The 17379-nt window shown below is 59.3% G+C and overlaps 7 protein-coding genes and 1 pseudogene across 7 annotated transcripts in view; 3 read left to right on the top strand and 5 right to left on the bottom strand.

Moving 5' to 3' along the window:
* ACA1_384400 (GDSLlike lipase/acylhydrolase domain containing protein) overlaps positions 1-1147 on the bottom strand; it is a gene marked incomplete at both ends in the record, with an annotated part of 1791 nt that extends 644 nt beyond the window's left edge. Inside the window, 5 exons of the mRNA XM_004347048.1 lie at positions 74-150; positions 245-397; positions 528-604; positions 677-800; positions 928-1147. Of these exons, the coding sequence (XP_004347098.1) occupies positions 74-150; positions 245-397; positions 528-604; positions 677-800; positions 928-1147 (651 nt within the window). The remainder of the gene's footprint in view (positions 1-73; positions 151-244; positions 398-527; positions 605-676; positions 801-927) is intronic.
* A 213-nt stretch (positions 1148-1360) lies between these two features.
* On the bottom strand, positions 1361-1959 carry ACA1_384510 (endoplasmic reticulum UDPGlc/UDP-Gal transporter, putative; the record flags this gene model as incomplete). The annotated part of the gene is made up of 3 exons (XM_004347049.1): positions 1361-1624; positions 1725-1806; positions 1868-1959. The coding sequence occupies 3 exons, from the start codon at positions 1957-1959 to the stop codon at positions 1361-1363; spliced, it is 438 nt and encodes a 145-aa protein (XP_004347099.1).
* Positions 1960-2060: 101 nt separating this feature from the next.
* On the bottom strand, positions 2061-3308 carry ACA1_384520 (UAA transporter family protein; the record flags this gene model as incomplete). The annotated part of the gene is made up of 7 exons (XM_004347050.1): positions 2061-2192; positions 2263-2338; positions 2443-2504; positions 2631-2711; positions 2853-2914; positions 3006-3103; positions 3226-3308. 7 exons carry the CDS (start codon positions 3306-3308, stop codon positions 2061-2063), a joined length of 594 nt encoding a protein of 197 aa, XP_004347100.1.
* A 336-nt stretch (positions 3309-3644) lies between these two features.
* Positions 3645-5354, top strand: ACA1_384530 (uncharacterized protein; the record flags this gene model as incomplete). Its single annotated transcript, XM_004347051.1, has 7 exons — positions 3645-3706; positions 3771-3806; positions 3929-4123; positions 4231-4277; positions 4424-4542; positions 4630-5094; positions 5196-5354. 7 exons carry the CDS (start codon positions 3645-3647, stop codon positions 5352-5354), a joined length of 1083 nt encoding a protein of 360 aa, XP_004347101.1.
* A 266-nt stretch (positions 5355-5620) lies between these two features.
* ACA1_384540 lies at positions 5621-6687 on the bottom strand (annotated as a pseudogene).
* Positions 6688-7426: 739 nt separating this feature from the next.
* Positions 7427-8804, top strand: ACA1_384550 (GTPase, putative; the record flags this gene model as incomplete). The annotated part of the gene is made up of 6 exons (XM_004347052.1): positions 7427-7463; positions 7785-7906; positions 8032-8121; positions 8268-8445; positions 8548-8639; positions 8712-8804. 6 exons carry the CDS (start codon positions 7427-7429, stop codon positions 8802-8804), a joined length of 612 nt encoding a protein of 203 aa, XP_004347102.1.
* Positions 8805-9413: 609 nt separating this feature from the next.
* Positions 9414-12541, top strand: ACA1_384560 (ATPase/histidine kinase/DNA gyrase B/HSP90 domain containing protein; the record flags this gene model as incomplete). The annotated part of the gene is made up of 9 exons (XM_004347053.1): positions 9414-9426; positions 9471-9667; positions 9696-10428; positions 10534-10805; positions 10886-10955; positions 11087-11232; positions 11329-11745; positions 11786-12211; positions 12299-12541. The coding sequence occupies 9 exons, from the start codon at positions 9414-9416 to the stop codon at positions 12539-12541; spliced, it is 2517 nt and encodes an 838-aa protein (XP_004347103.1).
* A 308-nt stretch (positions 12542-12849) lies between these two features.
* ACA1_384570 (gelsolin repeat-containing protein) lies at positions 12850-17339 on the bottom strand (the record flags this gene model as incomplete). Its single annotated transcript, XM_004347054.1, has 16 exons — positions 12850-12930; positions 13042-13253; positions 13357-13519; positions 13663-13988; positions 14067-14281; positions 14422-14559; positions 14646-14822; positions 14900-14999; positions 15157-15300; positions 15418-15559; positions 15652-15787; positions 15926-16033; positions 16124-16301; positions 16421-16492; positions 16577-16988; positions 17103-17339. Coding segments are annotated over 16 exons (2841 nt in total), but the record flags the coding sequence as incomplete, so codon positions are not given.
* Positions 17340-17379: the final 40 nt, after the last annotated feature.

Here is a 17379-nt window from a genome sequence, read left to right on the forward strand (position 1 = left end):
ACCGGCCATGACTCGTCAGCGTTAACATCATCATCGTCATCATCAACAACGCGTCTCAATAAGAACAACGCACCTTCCAGTCGTTGTCGTAGTCGATGCCCGGAGTGCCCTTGACCCGCTTAATGAAGTTATTCACCTGTGACGGAATGTCTGCCCGTGTGTCCAAACAGCCAACTTAGAATGGTCACGGTGTGCGTGTGCGGTGGTGTGTGTGCGGTGGTGTGTGTGCGTGTTGGCCACCGACCTTGGATAATGGCGCCGGTGACGGCTAGGTTGAGGTGGGCGCCGGCGCTGTTGATGTCGCCCTTGCCCGTGGAGAGGCCCTTGATGTCGGGATTGTACTTGCGCAGGATCGTGCCCAGCGTGAGCACCTTGTCGACCGGGCCGTCCCCACCAACTGCAACGCCACCGCCAGCCCGCACCATTACCGCCATCACCGCCATCATCACAAGAAGGTCACCACCCAGTCAGCGGCGTTGCTACGTTGAATCACAACCACCACATTGATGAGAGAGTGAGCGGCGCACTGGCGTAGGAGACGCCGCGGAAGTCGTTGAAGAGAGTGAAGATCGTCCCCGCCAAGGCGCCGAAACCTGCGGTGAGGCTGGTGTGCAACTACACGTTAGTGGGCCGCGAGCGAGGAATGATATGGATGTAGGAGAGGCGGGTGGAGCACCTGTCGCCGAGGGCGCCGAGGACCTTGATGTCGGCGGGACGCAGGCGCTTGGCGCTGGTCGGCACCGGGTCGCTGGGGCCGTACACCTCGCACGGGAACTCCACTGCTGTTTCATTCTGGCCGTCTGCAGCCACAACTCAATTATTATGCCCAAAATATACATTTCAATCCAAAAACATGTGATTTATATTCACCCATTTGTTATATAATCTAAATAAATAATCCATTAATAAAAAACCTATTTTTAGTACCTTTGTTGGCCGGTGGGAGGTTGATGAAGGATTCGTCCTGGGCGAGCTTGAAGAGCACGAGGGCGAACTCCTCGGCCTTGTCGTGGGGCATGTGGGGCCACGTCTCGTGCACCTTCTCCCGCAGGAACCGCAGCTCATCTTCGTACGGCACCTCGGCACCCACCAGCGCTACCAGTACAACCACCGCCGCGAACACGCCCACAGTGCTGTGGCGCTGCATCTTGTCGTTGTTCAACAACGTGTTGACTGAAGAAGATGAAGACGATGACGTGAAGTGTTCGTTCGAGAACGCTTCAAAGCTGGTGTTAACGAACAAGACCGTGCCGTTTCGTCAAATTGGCTTGATATTGCCAAGAATGCGAAAAATGCGCGTGTGTAGCACAACAGAGTTTGTAAGACACACGACCGTGTGCGACACACGAGAGAAGGACCACTACTGGACCTTCTTGGCCTTCTTTGCGGTCTTGGCCTTCTTGATGCTGTCGGCGCTGGGCTTGGGCTTGGCCGATGCTGGTGCTCGGGCGAGGTAGTCGTCGACGTACTTGCCCAGGATCTCGATGGAGAGACCGGCAAAGACCAGGCCCACGGCGAACCACTTGGTGAGTGAGAGCGCGTGGCCGAACCACAGCACCGACGCCAAGATCGTGAAGAACTTGCGCGTCGTCGTCGCCACCGTCAGCACCAGCGACCCAAAGTGCTGCGTGTGTGTGTCGTGTCGTACGTCGTATGTGTGTGTCGTGTTGGTGACATGAGTGAACGAACGAACGAGAGAGAAAGGCGGTAGCAGGTGGGTGTACCTGGAGCGTGTAGTAGATGAAGAACTGGCCGAGGCCCGAGCACACGCCGAACAGAAAGATGTACCACACGATCTCGGGGTGCCTGCCGAAGCCGACGTCAGGAGCGAAGACTAGGAAGAAATAGGACGGGAGGGGAGACGGACCTGATGGTGAAGAGGGTGGCGGGCACGGTCTCGCCGGTGACAAGCACGCCGGCGCCCATGTAGAGCACGGCCCACACGTTGGAGTAGAACATGACGTGCACGAACGTGGGCTTGGGATTATATTTCTGTTGTTCGTTGCGCAAAGTGTGAAGAAGAAGGAGAAGAAGAAGTCAGCTAAAGGGGAAGGGGGCGATCATGATGCGGGTACCTCGTAGAGTCGCTCCTGGGCGGGTCCGGTGAGACCGTCGAAGGCGAGGGAGGCCAGGAGGAGCGCATAGCCCCACATGACGCCCCACGGAGTCACGTCATCCGCGACAGCCCCTCCCTGGCGGTGGTAGCACAAGCTTCGTTAGGACCCGCGAACAAGCGAGCGGAGGCGGCCAGCGGGCGCGCACCTTGCTCTTGAACATGAACAAGGCGATGCCGGCAGTGATGAGCAGGACGCACATCCACTTGCGCCAGTTGTAGGACCTGCACTCGGTGATGATGGCGGTGACGACGATGGTGAGAAGAAACGTAAGCGCTGCGTCGCATCGCAGGAGATGGGTTTGGAGAGTAGAGAGAGAGGGTCACACCTTCCGTAGACGAGTGCGCCCATCAGCATGACCGGGATCGGTTTGCAGGACTTGCCCAACACCTGCCAACATCGAATTGTCATGGCATCACCGATCAATGTGAGCGCCCCGTGTCCTGCCCCCCCCCCCAAGGCGCGACACACGATGCGCGCGGGCACATTCACGTCGGGGTGTCTTGTATAACGCACCTGGGTCGGGTAGTCCACGAACTGGAGCGAGCTGTTGGAGCAGAGCATGGCCAGCACGTACGTAAGCGAGATCCACGCATACTGGTACAGGTCACATGAAAGAACACAACGTCAGCACCACCAACACGCGCTCTGTGTGTGCGGTGTGTGTGCGATGTGCGCGTGCGGTGTGTGCGGTGTGTGCGGTGTGTGCGGTTATCATTTGTGTGGTGGGAATTGTACCTCGGTGAAGGGGACCTTGTCCTTGGGGGCTTGCTTGGTCCAGAGCCGGTTGAATCCCAGCACTGCGGACACGGCGACACAAAGCAGCAGCGACGAGTGAGGGTGAGCAGAGCTCGATCGCATACGAGCGCAGCCAGCAGTGCAGTGCAGTACCGATGAGAGCAAAGAGGGCGTTGAGGATGCACTGCAGGCAGACCAGGAAGAACATGAAGTCGAAGCGCTCTCCGTTCGGCCCAAACGGGGTGGTCGTCCTACGCGCCACCAACCGCCGCGGTGTAAGGCGGTGCCACCCTCAAGAGCCAAAAAAAAACAAAACAAAAAAACAAAACAAAACAAAAAAAAGTCGAGCAGGCAGCAGAGGGGGAGCATGTACACGCGCTCTTGCACGATGCCGTAGAGGAGGTAGAATACGTAGATTCCGCTCACCCCAATCAACATCTCCACCTCCTTCGCCATCTTCGCCGGATTGAATTAAATCACACAATAAAATTAAATCCTCTTAGTTGCGCAAATCGTGTGGAATGGAGGATGTGGAAGAGGGCGAATCGATTCGAGGTGCCAGGGGCTGAGGCAATCCAATTCCACTCTTCCAGACAAGGATCGAGATCTCAACAATGTTTGCTTCGTCTTGTTTGCTGGTGCGTTGGCAGCGCCTCATTGGTCGAAGAAAAGGTGTAAGAAAAGGAGAGGAAATGATATTTCCTGTGCCAGAGAGCTGGAAAAGACGAAAGAGATTGCAGCGACAAGAAGCAGCACGGCTAGATTTGAATCGACATTTGTTCACATCCCAACATGGCGGAATGGTTTCAATCGATGGCGGAATGGTTTTGGCCACGTTTCGATCCCAACAAATGGTACGGCGCTGCGCATTCGCTGTTGCATCACCGCCACCTGATCGCTTCCCCTTCCTCTGTGCAGCAAGCTCTACCTCAAATCCGCAGTCGTTCGTATGAAGTACGTCTCTCTTTATTTTATTTTTGCATTTTGTCCTTTTTTAATATCATTTTGTTTTTATTTATTTATCTTTAGATCTATTTCTCTTCTTTACTACCCACGCGCTTGGCACTACACTGCAGCTTGAAGAAGAAGAAGGGCCAGGAGCAGAACAAGCTGGCGGAGAAGGAGATCAGCGAGCTGGTGAAGCAGGAGAAGGACGAGATGGCCCGACTCCGGGTCGAGCAGCTGGTGCGCGAGCAGCGGCTGCTCGAGGCCTACGACGTGCTGGAGCTCTTCTGCGAGATCGTCGTCACGCGCCTCCAGCTCATCAACATGTACCCGTGCGTGACTCACCTTCCACAGACGCGTGTGTTGTCGTGCGTGTCTTCCGTGCGTGCGGTCGTGTGCGTGTCCTGACCGCTCGTGTTGCGACTGACCACAGAGAGATCCCCGATGACTTGGCGGAGGCCGTGCACACGCTGACGTGGGGTACTACTCGATCTGACCTGCGACACCCACTCCTCTTTAAGGTGGCTGCTAGGCGCTCAACTCTTCGCTCGATTTCCCGTGTGTGTGTCGTGTGTGTCGTGTGTCGTGTGCCGTGTGCCGTGTGCCGTGTGTCGTGTGCGGCGCAGCGTCGCTTCGTGTGGCGATCCCCGAGCTCAAGCAGGTGGCCAACCAGTTCAAGCTCAAGTACGGCGAGGAGTTCCTCAAGGCGGCGCTCGACAACACCTCCTGCTATGTCAACGAAGAGGTGCGCTCACACCCCCGCACTAACTTTGAGGCATCACGCCGGCGGCCATGGATCTCACCGCACACACCGCACACCGCACACGCACAGTTGATGGAAAAGCTGTCGGTGTGCTGCCCCGAGAAGGACTTTGTCGAGGAGGAGTTTTTCCGCCTCTCGCCCGTGCCCGACAAGACCACGCAGCTCGAGTTCGCTTCGTTCGGCCAGGACGGGCCATCATCGATGCCACCGATGCCGTCCACCACCGATTGCTGCCCGCCAGCCGGCGGCGCGCCCATGCCCATGCCCATGCTGCCCCAGCAGCCGCTGCCCCAGCCGCAGCACTTCTCCACGGCGCCGGCGCCGGCGTCGACTTACGGGCCGCCGCCGCAGCCCACGCCGACGGCGATCCCGCCCTACGTGCCGCCCGACCTGGACTTTGGCGACTGGTCGTCGCCGCTCGGTCCGTCCGCCTTCCCGCACCTACCCAGGCCGGCGCCCTCGCACCAGGCACCACCGGGGATGCCTGCCCCTGCTATCGGAGACGTCTTCGGCCACATCGACCCGTCGCTGCAGGTACACACACACACGCCAACCACACGCACACGCACCAACCACCGTACGACACGCACACGCACACCGTGCTGTGCGCTAACGCTTTGGGTCGGCCTCAACAGTTCCCGCCCATCCCCACGGACAACCCGGACCCGGCATTCGTTTCACCCACGCCCCCCACCGCCGGTAAGCACCCGCCACCGTCATCCCCCCCCCCCAAATTCGTTCTCTCAGCCCCCTCGCACTACGATCGTCTCACGCCGCCCTTCGTTTTTGCGTAGCGGGCGACGAGGAGTTTGACGAGCTGAGCGCTCGCTTCGAGGCCCTCAAGAGAAACCTCTGAGCGCAGGTCTCCCGCAGGCCAACCTCTCTGTTCATACGCGTGTGATTTTTTTCTCTTTATTTTGTTACTTGTACAGGAAACACATCACCATTCGCTCTGTAGTTACTACTTACACCAAACCCACATCCCCGTGGAGACTCTTCACTCGCCCGTGTGCGGCCTGCTGCGCGTGCGTGTGTGCGTGTGCGGCCGCAGGGATCGGGTTCAGGCGGAGGCTTCCTTGCGCTGCTCGGAGGGCGGCTTGTTGACCTCGACCATGTAGCAGGGCTTGCAGAACACGCGACCGGCCACCGAGCAGTAGAGCTTGGGGTCGAGCTTCTTCTTGCAGTCCACGCACACGAAGCACACCTTGTGGAACACCAGCTTCCCGGCCGGCTGCCGCTCCATCTTGTACACCCTCTTCGCGCAGTTCTGACACCGCTCATCCGCATTTTCTATCACGACACACCACAACACACGTCAGCCACACCGCACACGACACGACCAACGACACGACACGACACACGCAGAGGAGCGGCGAACCGTTGGTGGGTGCGAAGCCGGTGGAGCGGGGCGAGGCGGGGGCGGGCGAGCGAGGGGAGAGGACGCGCGGGGAGGCCGGCGGCGGGGCCTCGACCTCCTCCTTGCACAGGTGGATGATCTCGTTGTCGTGGGTGCGCTCGAAGAGCACGTCGGGGCCGAACGACACGACGCCCCACTTCTTGGCCGTCTTGAGCGTGCCACTGAGGGCCTCGAACTGGTGCGTCGTCTCCTTGAACAGCGGACCAAACTTGACGTAGATCCTCTGTAGAACACACCGCACACACCGCACACACCGCACACACCGCACACACCGCACACACCGCACACTCGGGAGGTGAGGGGAATGCAGAGCGAGGAGGGCCAACGGGAAGTGGAACGCACCTTCTGGGGGTCGATGCGGTCGACGGTGCCGCGCTCCTTGATGGCCTGCACGAGCTTCTTCACCTCCTTCACCGTCCACTCCTGCGCCGCCGTCGCGCGGCTGATCGTGTCGTGTCGTGTCGTGTCGTGTCGTGTCGTGTCGTGTCGTGTCGTGTCGTGTCGTGTCGAGGCGGTGAGTGCGAGTGTCGTGGTGCGGGCGAAGAAGGAAAGAGGAGGTCGGCGGGGGGGGGCGTACTCGGTGCTCTTCTGTTCGAGGGCGTCCTGGTTTTGCTGGACCCGCTGCAGGAACTGCGCACGCGCCTGACCAGAGCTCGGGGAGAGACCTGACCAAGGTAGGAAAGTGTGTTCAGAACACGATGGCCCTCCATCACTTCATCGTCACTGACGTTCGCTTCGATCTTTGTTTCCATGGAATTGGAGTGCAAGGATTGAAGTTCAAAAGTAAAAAGGGCACAAGCCTTCAAGAAAACGCACCAGGTTCATCTTGCATGTTGTGGATATCTTTTTGAGTGTTATTTTTTGTTATTTTTTTTGTCTTATTTTTTTTTTGGCCTGTGGTTGGCTGTGTGAGCCAAATTAAGACAACCCACAGACCGCCACCTTAATTTTTTTTTTCAGACTCAGAGACTCTGGACTTGGTCTGCTGTTTAGCCTTTGGCTGCATTGGAAAGTTAAGCACCCAGGACACACTCAAGTTGTGGGTGAACAAGGATCTTTGTGTGTTCTTACCCACAGAGAGCGCAGCTCTCACTGCTTCCACCTGTTACTTGGCAAATGCGAGAACAGAAAATCGCTAAATGAATTAGTTCTCTCTTAGGTTTTTATTGCCAACCAGAGAGAGTGGACAACTAAAAATAGTGACCAATGTCTGCAGGCTGCACGAGGTGCCAGTAGTTTTTCAAAAAACAAGGGTTGACCGAATGGCAAATCAAACGAGTTTGCTGCGGCGAAAAGCGCTTCTTGTTGCCTTCACCTCCTTGACCCCACTCCCACCATCTTCTGCCGCGCCCCGATCAACGGTTTCGTTACTCGCACCTTGAATAGAACTTCATCAATCGACGAAAGAGCGAACTAAGCTTCGACTCACAGAAAATATAAAGAAGAACGATGGCCATGTACAAGATTGTAGTTCTGGGCGAAGGCGGTATGGATATACCCCTCCACCCTTCATCCATCTCCACCCACTGTTTTCCTTCGTCTTCATTCTTTCAGTCGTTTCTTTGTTGCCGTTGCCACCAGGCCTATTTTTATTTTCGCTTATTTTTGCCCCCCCTCCAACATCATCTTCGCTTCTTCTGCTCCCCCCCAAATCCCTTTTCGTTTCGCTCTTTCAGTTCCCCCAAGTTCATCTCCGTGAGTCTAAGTGCCCCCCCCCCGCCGAGAAAACGAAGCCTAACTCCAAACGCGTTTCGTTTTCATCTTTTTTCTTTTTCTTCTTTGGTTTTGCATTTTGTGATGGCTGCAGGCGTGGGCAAGAGCGCGTTGACGATTCAGTTCACGCAGAACTACTTCGTGAAGGAGTACGACCCCACCATCGAGAACTCCTACCGCAAGCAGGTCACCATCTCCGACGAGGTCCACATGCTCGTACGCCCTCCTCTCCACCGCCGCTCTTCGTCTTCTTTCTTCTCTTCGTCTTCTCTCTTTTGAACGTGCGCCGCTCACACTGCTGTGCCTTGGCGTGGGTGCGTGTGGTGGTTGTGTGAGTGCAGGACATTCTGGACACGGCCGGTCAGGAGGAGTACAGCGTGATGCGGGACCAGTACATCCGATCAGGCGGTGGCTTCATCTGCTGCTACTCGGTCGCCTCCAAAGAGGCACAGACCCGATCCACGCTTCCGCCCAGCCCGCGTGTGGCACTTGTCACTGACCGCCGCGCGTGTCGTGTCGTGTCGTGTTGTGTGCGTGTCGTGTCGTGTTGCGTGTTGTGTTGCGTGTTGTGTTGCAGTCATTTGAGGCGATGCACGACTATCGCGAGCAGATCCTGCGCGTGAAGGACTCTGACACGTATCCGATGATCCTGGTGGGCAACAAGTGCGATCTGCCGGACGACCTGCGCCGAGTGAACACCTCCGACGGCAAGGAGCTCGCCAAGAAGTTCAACTGCCACTTCTTCGAGACGTCCGGTTCGTTGTCCCTGTTTCTGTTTCCTTCCTACGATGTGTGCGTGTGCGTCGTGCGTGTGCCCTGACAAAGTTTGAAAAACGACACACACACAACGCACACAGCCAAGACGCGACTCAATGTTGAGGAGTGCTTCGAGCAGCTCGTCAAGGAGATGAAGTCCTGGCGGGAGAAGAAGAACAACAACACCTCCAGCGTACGTCGTGTCTCGACCCTCATTCCTTCATTCTTCTGGGCCGCCGGCGCTCACAGTATTTTGGTGGTGCAGGGCGGCATGGCGGCGTCGCCCAGCAGCGGCAAGAAGTCGTGGGGACAGAAGCTCAACAAGATGATGGAGGGCAAGAGCTGTGTGCTTCAATGAAGACTACACGTGTGCAAGGAAGTGGGGTAAGAAGGACAATCAGCAACAACAGTGAGTGTATTATATTCTAGAGATTTTGTGACTTCTTTCTTTTGATTCATTCTACACCCCACAACCTGTCAATGCTTCATCACATCTTGTTCTTGTCTTCTTTCAAACTCAAATCACCATCGGAGTTATAAACAGATGCGCCACCTTAAATGAGGCATCAATTTGGAGCGGACACCCTCACGAGGGGGCACATCCGCAGAAAGTTTGTGGGATTCAAAACGGAGCCAATCAGCTTACCATCAACACGGCCCAACGGCAGCAGCAACAGGAGTGGTGAGGGTGGAAGACACGCGGGGCGTCACACGCGCACGCACGCGGCCTCTCCCGCCAAAGACCTAATTTTTTATGGACCACTACCTCCCCAGCACCACCTGCACCGATCGCCACCTCCTTCACCTCTCCACCTCGACCTCTCGCATTTGACCCGAACTTGAGCGCCTCCAGCATCACTTCTTGTACGCCCTCTTCGCTCTTGTTCTCTCGTTCTTTTTCTTCTTCCTCGCTTTAGTTCTTTCTTCGCTTTTTTTTGTTAGTCTTGAGTTGACCCGTCATCGAATGATGCAGGACCCAAGTACATCACGTCGCCCAACGAACTTCGCGTTGTGGTTCGATCAGATGAGGTCTCCTTCCCGCACCACTTCTGCCTCCGCTGGCACGACCCCAAAGTCGCCCTCCATGTCTCGTTCACAACCACCACCATCACCTTCACCTTCATCGTCATCATCGTCACCATTGCCACCGCTATCTCCATCATCGCCTCCTGCGTCTACGCACCCACCGCCAAACCCTGCGCCGTCGGCCTCGGCCTTCGTGTGCCTGTTGCCCGAACACGTGCGCAAGGTGGAGGACGAAGACGAACGACGCAAGCGGCTCCTCTGCATCCTCGTCCTGCTCCCCTTCATCCTCCTCTGCCTCCTCTCCTCCTTCTTCCTCCCCTCCACCATCAACCCACCACCACCCACCAACCCATCAACATTCCACACCACGCCAACATTCCAGACCGCTACATTTTCATTCTTTGAATTCCTGAGCTGGGCCTCACTCGTCGTAGTGTGCGGGCTGCTGGGCCTGGTCGCGCTCCGCCGCGGCGCCCACTACGCCACCACCCTCGGCCTCGCCCTGTGGTCCAACTTCGCCGTTCTCTCCCTCTGCTTCCACTACGGCTTCGTCCCCGAACTCTTCTGCGTGCTGGCCGCCCTCCCGCCACTCCTCTTCTTCGTGTTCGGCCGCTTCGCCGGCGCCTGCGCGCTGGCCACGGTGCTGCTCGAGGGCGCCCTCTTCCCGCACGTCGCGTCGCTGATCGCAGGCCTGACTGCTGCGTCGTCTGCGTCGGCGGCGGCCACGATCGGCCACGAGTCGCGGCCGCCGGGCCTGCAGATGTCGCCGCAGGGGTCGCTGGCGGTGGGGCTGGCGGTGGCCTACGTGGTGGGTCTGACGGCCTGGCTGCAGGACGGGTCGCGGGCGGCCTATCGGGACAAAATGCGGGCCATTGTGCTCCAATCGGAAGCCGCCAACCGCGAGCTGCAACAGGCCACCGCCGCCAAGTCCAACTTTCTTGCCAACATGAGCCACGGTACCCCCCTCCGCTCCACAGGCCTTTCCCCTGTTCTCTAACCGCACACGCGCGTCGCACACACCGCACACGCACACGCATACCGCACGCACCGCACACGCACAGAGCTGCGAACGCCGTTGCATGGGATCACGGCGATGGCGCGGGAGCTGCTGGAGACGCTGTCGCCGCGCAACCCGGCGCGGGAGTGCGTGGAGATCATCTCGGACAGCAGCGAGCACATGCTGGGCCTGGTGAGCGACATCCTCGACTTTGAGCGGATCGAGAACAACCGGCTCGACCTGGAGTCGATCCCGTTCTCCATCCTCTACGAGGCCGACAAGGCCATCACCATCCTCAGCGTCGCCGCCAAGCGCAAGGGCATCAACGTCGACAAGGTACGCACAGCACACACCGCACACACCACACACACCGCACACGCACATGCATGACCGCACACACTGACGAATGTCATCAGGACTATCGAGTGGCGCTGCCGATGCACGTGGGCGATCCGCTGCGGTTCAGGCAGATCCTGTTTAATCTTGGTGCGCCACACACGACACGACCAACGACACGACACGACACGACACGACACGACACGACACGACACGACACGACACGACACGACACGACACGACACGACACACGCACAACACACGACTAATGACAATTTTAGTGAGCAACGCGATCAAGTTCACGCCGGAGGGCGGCCGGGTGACGGTGCGGATCGTTAACGACGAGAAGGAGGAGGAGCTCATCACCGTCGAGGTCAAGGACACCGGCATCGGCATCGCCGAGGAGCACAAGTCGCACCTCTTCAGCGTACGCCTCATCGCACACACGACCGCACACGCACACGCACACACCGCACACGCACACACCGCACACAGTGCTGACCGTGTGCCACGGCACGCGCAGTGTTTCTCGCAGGTGGACAGTTCGATCAGGCGGCGCTACGGCGGGAGCGGCCTCGGGCTGGCCATCAGCAAGCGGCTGTGCGAGGCCATGGACGGCGACATCGGCTACCAGTCCACCTTCGGCCAGGGCTCCACCTTCTTCTTCTCCGTGCGCCTCCCGGTCTTCGCCCCGCCGCCGGGCGTCGACGACTACTGCGAGTGGGCACCCTTTAACGCCTCGAGTTCGATTCCCGTCGCACGCTCGTCGTCAGGCAAGTCGTCGACGACGGCTAAGACGATGATGAACCGCAAGAAGACCTTCTCGTCGTCGATGCTGCCGACGCTCTGCTTCCCGCTGTCGCCCACACCGTCGTCGTCGTCGCTGGCAACTGCGTCGTCGTCGCGCGTCATACCCAAGTCGCCGTCGGCCTCGTCGATCGTCACCATGGACTCACATTCTTCCCCCCTCGCCGCCCCAGTCACCCGGGCGCGGCGGCGGCGGCGGCGGCAGCGCGTCGTCGTCGGCCAGCCACTTTTCGGTGTCGTCCCTCTCCGCCTCGCTGCTGACCTCGCTCTCGTCGCCCTTCTCGTCGCCGTCGCCCTCCTTCTCCAACCTCGGCTCCTTCTCGTCGTCGCCGTCGCCGTCGGCCTCCTTCACCTCGTTCGGCTCCATCTCGTCCCTGTCCAACTCCACCTCGCTCTCGGCGATCGTGTCGAGCCCGCGCATGCTGCTCGAGGGCGCGCGCATCCTGCTCGTGGAGGACAACGAGGTCAACCAGAAGGTGGCCAAGCGCATGCTCCACTGCCTCGGCTGCCAGGTCACGGTGGCGGGCAACGGCGAGGTGTGCCTGGCCGTGCTCGACGAAGCCACCGAGCCCTTCGACGTCATTCTCATGGACTGCCAGGTACATATATACAACCGCACACGCACATCGCACACACCGCACACGCCATCGCACGCACCACACGCGACTCACACCGCGCTCGCTCAGATGCCGATCTTGGACGGGTTCCACGCGACGCTGAAGATTCGGGAGAAGGAGAAGGTGACGGGCATCCCGCGCACGCCCGTGGTGGCCCTCACCGCGTCGGCCACCAAGGAGTACCAGCAGAAGTGCTTCTCCGTCGGCATGGACGACTTCCTCTCGAAGCCCTTCACCAAGACCATGCTCGCCCGCATCCTCAAGCGCTGGATCGGCACCCGCGGCGTCACCCCCGTCACCACGCAGGACTGAACTCGTTCGAACCACGCACAACACACAACAACGACTAGGATGACATGCCACACAGTTTTGTAAATACAACATAAAGAAGTGTACACACCACACCGCACATGACACGCACACGCACACGCACACGCACACGCACGACCAACGACACGACACACGCCAAACGTTTTACAAAAAGTGTAGTATACTCTATTATGGCAACAATAATTTGACCCCAAACTTGAAGCGGCTAAGCTCGAGAAGAAGATCTTTCGTAGCCACTTGCTTGCGCTTATAAAACGGCGGCGGCGGTGGGTGAGGAGCGTTGAGCTGACTTAGGTGTGGTACATCTTGAAATATTTTGACTCCTTGTGGACCTTCTCCATGAGGTACTCGGCTGCTGTCTTTCCCACCGCCTGCACCCACCGCACACCACACCTGTCAGTCACCGCACGACACGACACACATGACACACCACGCACCGCACACGCACACACGCAGCGCACAAACGAGGGGGGGAGCGGAACCTTGGGCTTCTCTTCGATCTCACCGGCGTCGAATTCGCCGTAGACGATTTCCTCGTCTTCCTCCTCCGCAGGCTCATCGCTCTCGCTGCTCTCCTCCTCGCTGTTGTTGTTGTCCTCCTCGCCCTCGCCCTCGTCCCTCTCGCCCACCTGATCGAACGTGATCTCCTCCTCTTCCTCCTCCTCCTCGTCATAGTACTCTCCCTCTTCGCCATCTGCGCCATTGCACGCCCCCCCCCAAGCGTCAGTCAATGCCGCGTGTGTCGTGAGGCGTGTGTTGTGTGTAGCGTGGCGCGTGTCGTGTGTGGCGTGTCGTACCATCTTCTTCGTCGGAGAATTCGCCCTCGTTCAATATCAACTCCGGGATCTCCTTCCTGATCCATTCGATCCAATCGATCTTGCGGAGCGGCTCCTTGGTCTTGGCCTGCGCCAGCCGCAGCTCCTTCTCCTTCGCCTTCTCCTGCTCCTTCTTCTTATAGACCTGCGCCACACAACAATCGTAAGCTTCGCACACGCATACCACACACGCATACCGCACGCGCCGCACACGCATACCGCACGCACGCACGCACGCACGCACGCACGCACACACACCGCACACAGCAGACAACGCAGGAGACGAACCTGGAACATGAGATCGGCGTAGCGATCGTCGCGGCCGATGGCGGGATCGATGAACGGGGGCTTGGTGACCCAGGTGTGGAAGTGGCGGGTGAACTCGACCTGCTCCTCGCCGTCCTCGGTGGCGATGAGGGGCACGTAGATCTTGCGCCGCGTGGCCATCTCGCGCACGTAGCGGTTGGCAAACTCGAGCACCTGCTTGTACTGCGACTCCGACGCCGACTTGCCCAGCCACACGTAGACCTCGTGGTACGTGTCCAGCAGGTACACGTTGGCCAGGTTCAGGTCCGTCTGGAAGAACTCGTACACCTCGCTCACCTCCAGACGACCTGTTGTGACCACGTCAGTTGTCGTGCGTGTGCGGTGTGAGTGCGTGTGTGCGGTGTGCGTGCGGTGTGGCAGCGTACCGGTTTGGTTGGAGAAGCAGAAGAGGCGGGCCTTCTCGCGGTACTTCTGGAGGAACTGCTGGTTGCACACGTAGTCGGACCAGCCGCCGAGCAGGTTCCAGAAGGCGGGCACCTCCTCGCCCTCGTCGAACACCTCGAGCGTGCGCTTGCCCTGCAGCAGGTCCGGCACCTTGAGAATGGCCGTCGAGTCCTCGAATCCCGTTCCCTTACCATACCTGCGCGCCTCACGTAAGTACCGTGTGTCGTGTCGTGTCGTGTCGTGTCGTGTCGTGTCGTGTCGTGTCGTGTCGTGTCGTGTGTCGTGTCGTGTCGTGTCGTGTCGTGTCGTGTGTGTGTGTGTGTCGTGAACGCGTACCAAAGGTAGAGGTAGTCTTGCGTGAGGAGGACGAAGGCGTCCTTCGAGTTGAGGGACGACACGACGGCCTTCACCTGCACGGTGTGCGTGATCTCCTCCGTCGTGCGGCGGATGTGGTACAGCGCCTTCGGCTTGGGCCTAATGGACCAGCAATTAAGTGTTAACGTCAAGCGCGTTGTGTGCGGTGCGTGCGGTGCGTGTGCCGTGCCGCGTGTGGTACGCACTTGGTGAGCCTCTTCTTGCGGTGGCCCTTGTGGATGATGATGTGGCCGTTGAAGAGCTTCATGAAGTGGGGTGGCTCCTTGTGCTCCATGATGCGGATCTTCACCGGCGGTCGGCCGCCGTAGTTGAGAATCTTCTTCTCCAGCACGGGGTAGAAACCGAACAGGAACGCGGGCCACCTTTCGGTCGCACACAGAGCGTTAGTGCACTCGAGCGTTGATGCAACTTAAGAGACCACGGTAGGCGTGATGTGTACCATCGGTTGGAGGACGATCGGCCCTCCCAGAAGTAGCAGAGGTAGGCCTGCTTCATGTTGTCGTTGGGGTTGTAGAACGTGTACAGCACCAGATAGCAATCTGCGCGCGACACACACACACACACACACACACACGCACGCGCGCGCGCGCGCACACACACACACACACACACACACCGATTCATTACTATCAGTGCGTGTTCTTTCGCCGCACGCACAGACACACATGTGGCGCAAGGTGCCGCGGGCGCGCGTACCGCCAGAGTAGAAGTGTCCTCGCTCCTCGGCGGGGAGCTTGGTGAAGGTGGGCTTGCCGTCTTCGATGGCCCACACCTCGACGCTGCCGCCGCCCTCGTCCACGAACGGCTCCTGTGGTGGCTTCCTCAAGTTCACCACGTTGTCTGCACCCACCCAACCGACCACCCAACCAACCAACCGAGCGATCATATAACATTAACAACTCAGCTTTGTCACATTGCAGTGCTGTGAGTGGTGGTGGTGAAGTCGCGGCCACGTACCGATGGAGATCTTGGGCCAGGGCTCGGAGGGCGCGATGCGGTAGTGGGACATCTGCGCGGTGGCGTAGTTGGAGGGGAGCGGCGCGAAGAGCTCGGCGCACCAGTCGGGGAACTTGGCGATGAACGCCGACGGCTCAAAGTTCTGCGTTGTGCAGCACACAACGAGCTCAGCGCACGCGCGCGAGGGGGAGGCCGTGCGGTAGGTGGGGGGATCCATGGGAGGGTGGTCGGTACCTCGTAGATGATGTTGATGGGCGTCCACGAGGGGCGGCCCTCCTTGTTGACTTCATCCCTAAAGCGGCGAGCCGCGGCCTTCGCGATCTGTCGCTGGAGGAGGGACGACCCATGACCGATCCACACGAACAGCTCCCTGCGCATGTCGTGTGTGTGTTGTGTGTGTGTGTGTGTGTGTGTGTGTGTGTGCGCGCGCGCGTTGTGTGTGTGTGCGTTATGTGTGTGTCGATGTCAGCGAATTCTTGTGAGAAAAGTTCTTCACACTCGCACGTACGTGAAGGCGTCCATGATGACCGCTGCCGAAGGGTGGAGCATGCTCCTGGACAGGGGGCCAGTCTCGCCGCCCTTCCTGATCACCGCAAGCCTCGGCCGACCCGTCTCTCTGCACCCCCCCCCGCACGTGACACTCTCCGCGTAAGCCGGCCATGCACGCCGGCCGCAAGCGCTGGTGTGGAGGGGGGGTCAAGTGTACGGGTCGACGGCGGTCTTGCACAGGAGGATGTCGTCGACAACCTCGGGTCCCCTCTCGGGCACGGGTCCCTCCAAGGGCTCCCGCATGTAGTCCCAGAAATTGCGCCACTCGGAGCCGTCCTCCTCGCGCCCGGCGTCCTCGAACCCTTCCTCCAGCACGCGGATCTTGCTGCCGCAGCCTGCAACGATCATTTGGGAGGCGGCATGAGACACGGCACGGCGGTGGCAACAGTGGTGTGGCGACGGTGGTGTGGCGACGGTGGTGGTGGGGTGGTGGTGGTTGGGGGAGAGCACGTACTCCTCTCGTATCTGTTGATGCGGGTGCAGATCTCGTGGCCCTTGAACTGCAGAGCGCGCTCCGATCGAGAACCTGTCAACATTACGCCCCCCCCCAAATTGGGTTAGGGTCGAATACAGAGTGTGCGGGGGGGGAGGCCAAGGGGTGGTAACGTACCGTTCCACTGGAAAATGTAGCCGTCGGTGCCGCCGTCCAAGACGAAGACGTCGGTCGAGTTGAGCGACAGGGCGGAGAGGCGGACCTGGCGCATGGAGAAGTAGCGTTGGCGACGCTTGCCCACCACTGCGGCGTTGCTGCTGCTGCTGGACGGCGGGGCGTCGCCCGACGGCTCGGGCACCGGCGCAAAGGCGAGGCGGTAGAAGCGGGGCTCCTGTGAGAAGGGCAGGGTGGGCTTGAACGCCGACTCGGTGCCGCCGTCGTCCTGGTAGTCGATCTGCCAGCCAAACAGCTCCATGAAGTCGTCCGACTCGTCGTACTGCGACTCGCGCACGATCATCGCCTTGCTGTTGAGGAAGATGTTCAGCTCACGCGACCGGAAGGCCGCCGCGCCCTGCTTGTCCACCGTGGACTGTATATCACAGAAAACACAACAAGTTCGACAGCGAGCGCGTCGTCAGTCAGGCGTGCGTGTGCGGTGGTGCGTGTGCGGTGCGTGTGCTAAGACTCGGCCAGCGGCGAGTACCTTGGCGCCCATCCAGGTGAAGATGGTGAACTTCTTGGCCTTCTCCATCGACGTGATGTGGAGGATGACGTAACAGTCCTCGGAAAAGAACCTGGCGGGTCGTGGCGGCTTGCACTTGAGGTCGGGGTAGTCGTCGTCGTCAATCTCCAACGGAATGAAGTACTCCACGCGCCAGATGTAGAGTCCGGGATCCTCCGACGCGCACTCGCCAAAGAGCTCGTCGTACGCCGCGTCCTTGGCTGCAACGTGTGCGTGTTGTGTGTGTGTGTGTGTGTGT

Source organism: Acanthamoeba castellanii (assembly GCF_000313135.1).
Source record: "Acanthamoeba castellanii str. Neff unplaced genomic scaffold scf7180000084730, whole genome shotgun sequence".
NCBI lineage: Eukaryota > Discosea > Longamoebia > Acanthamoebidae > Acanthamoeba > Acanthamoeba castellanii.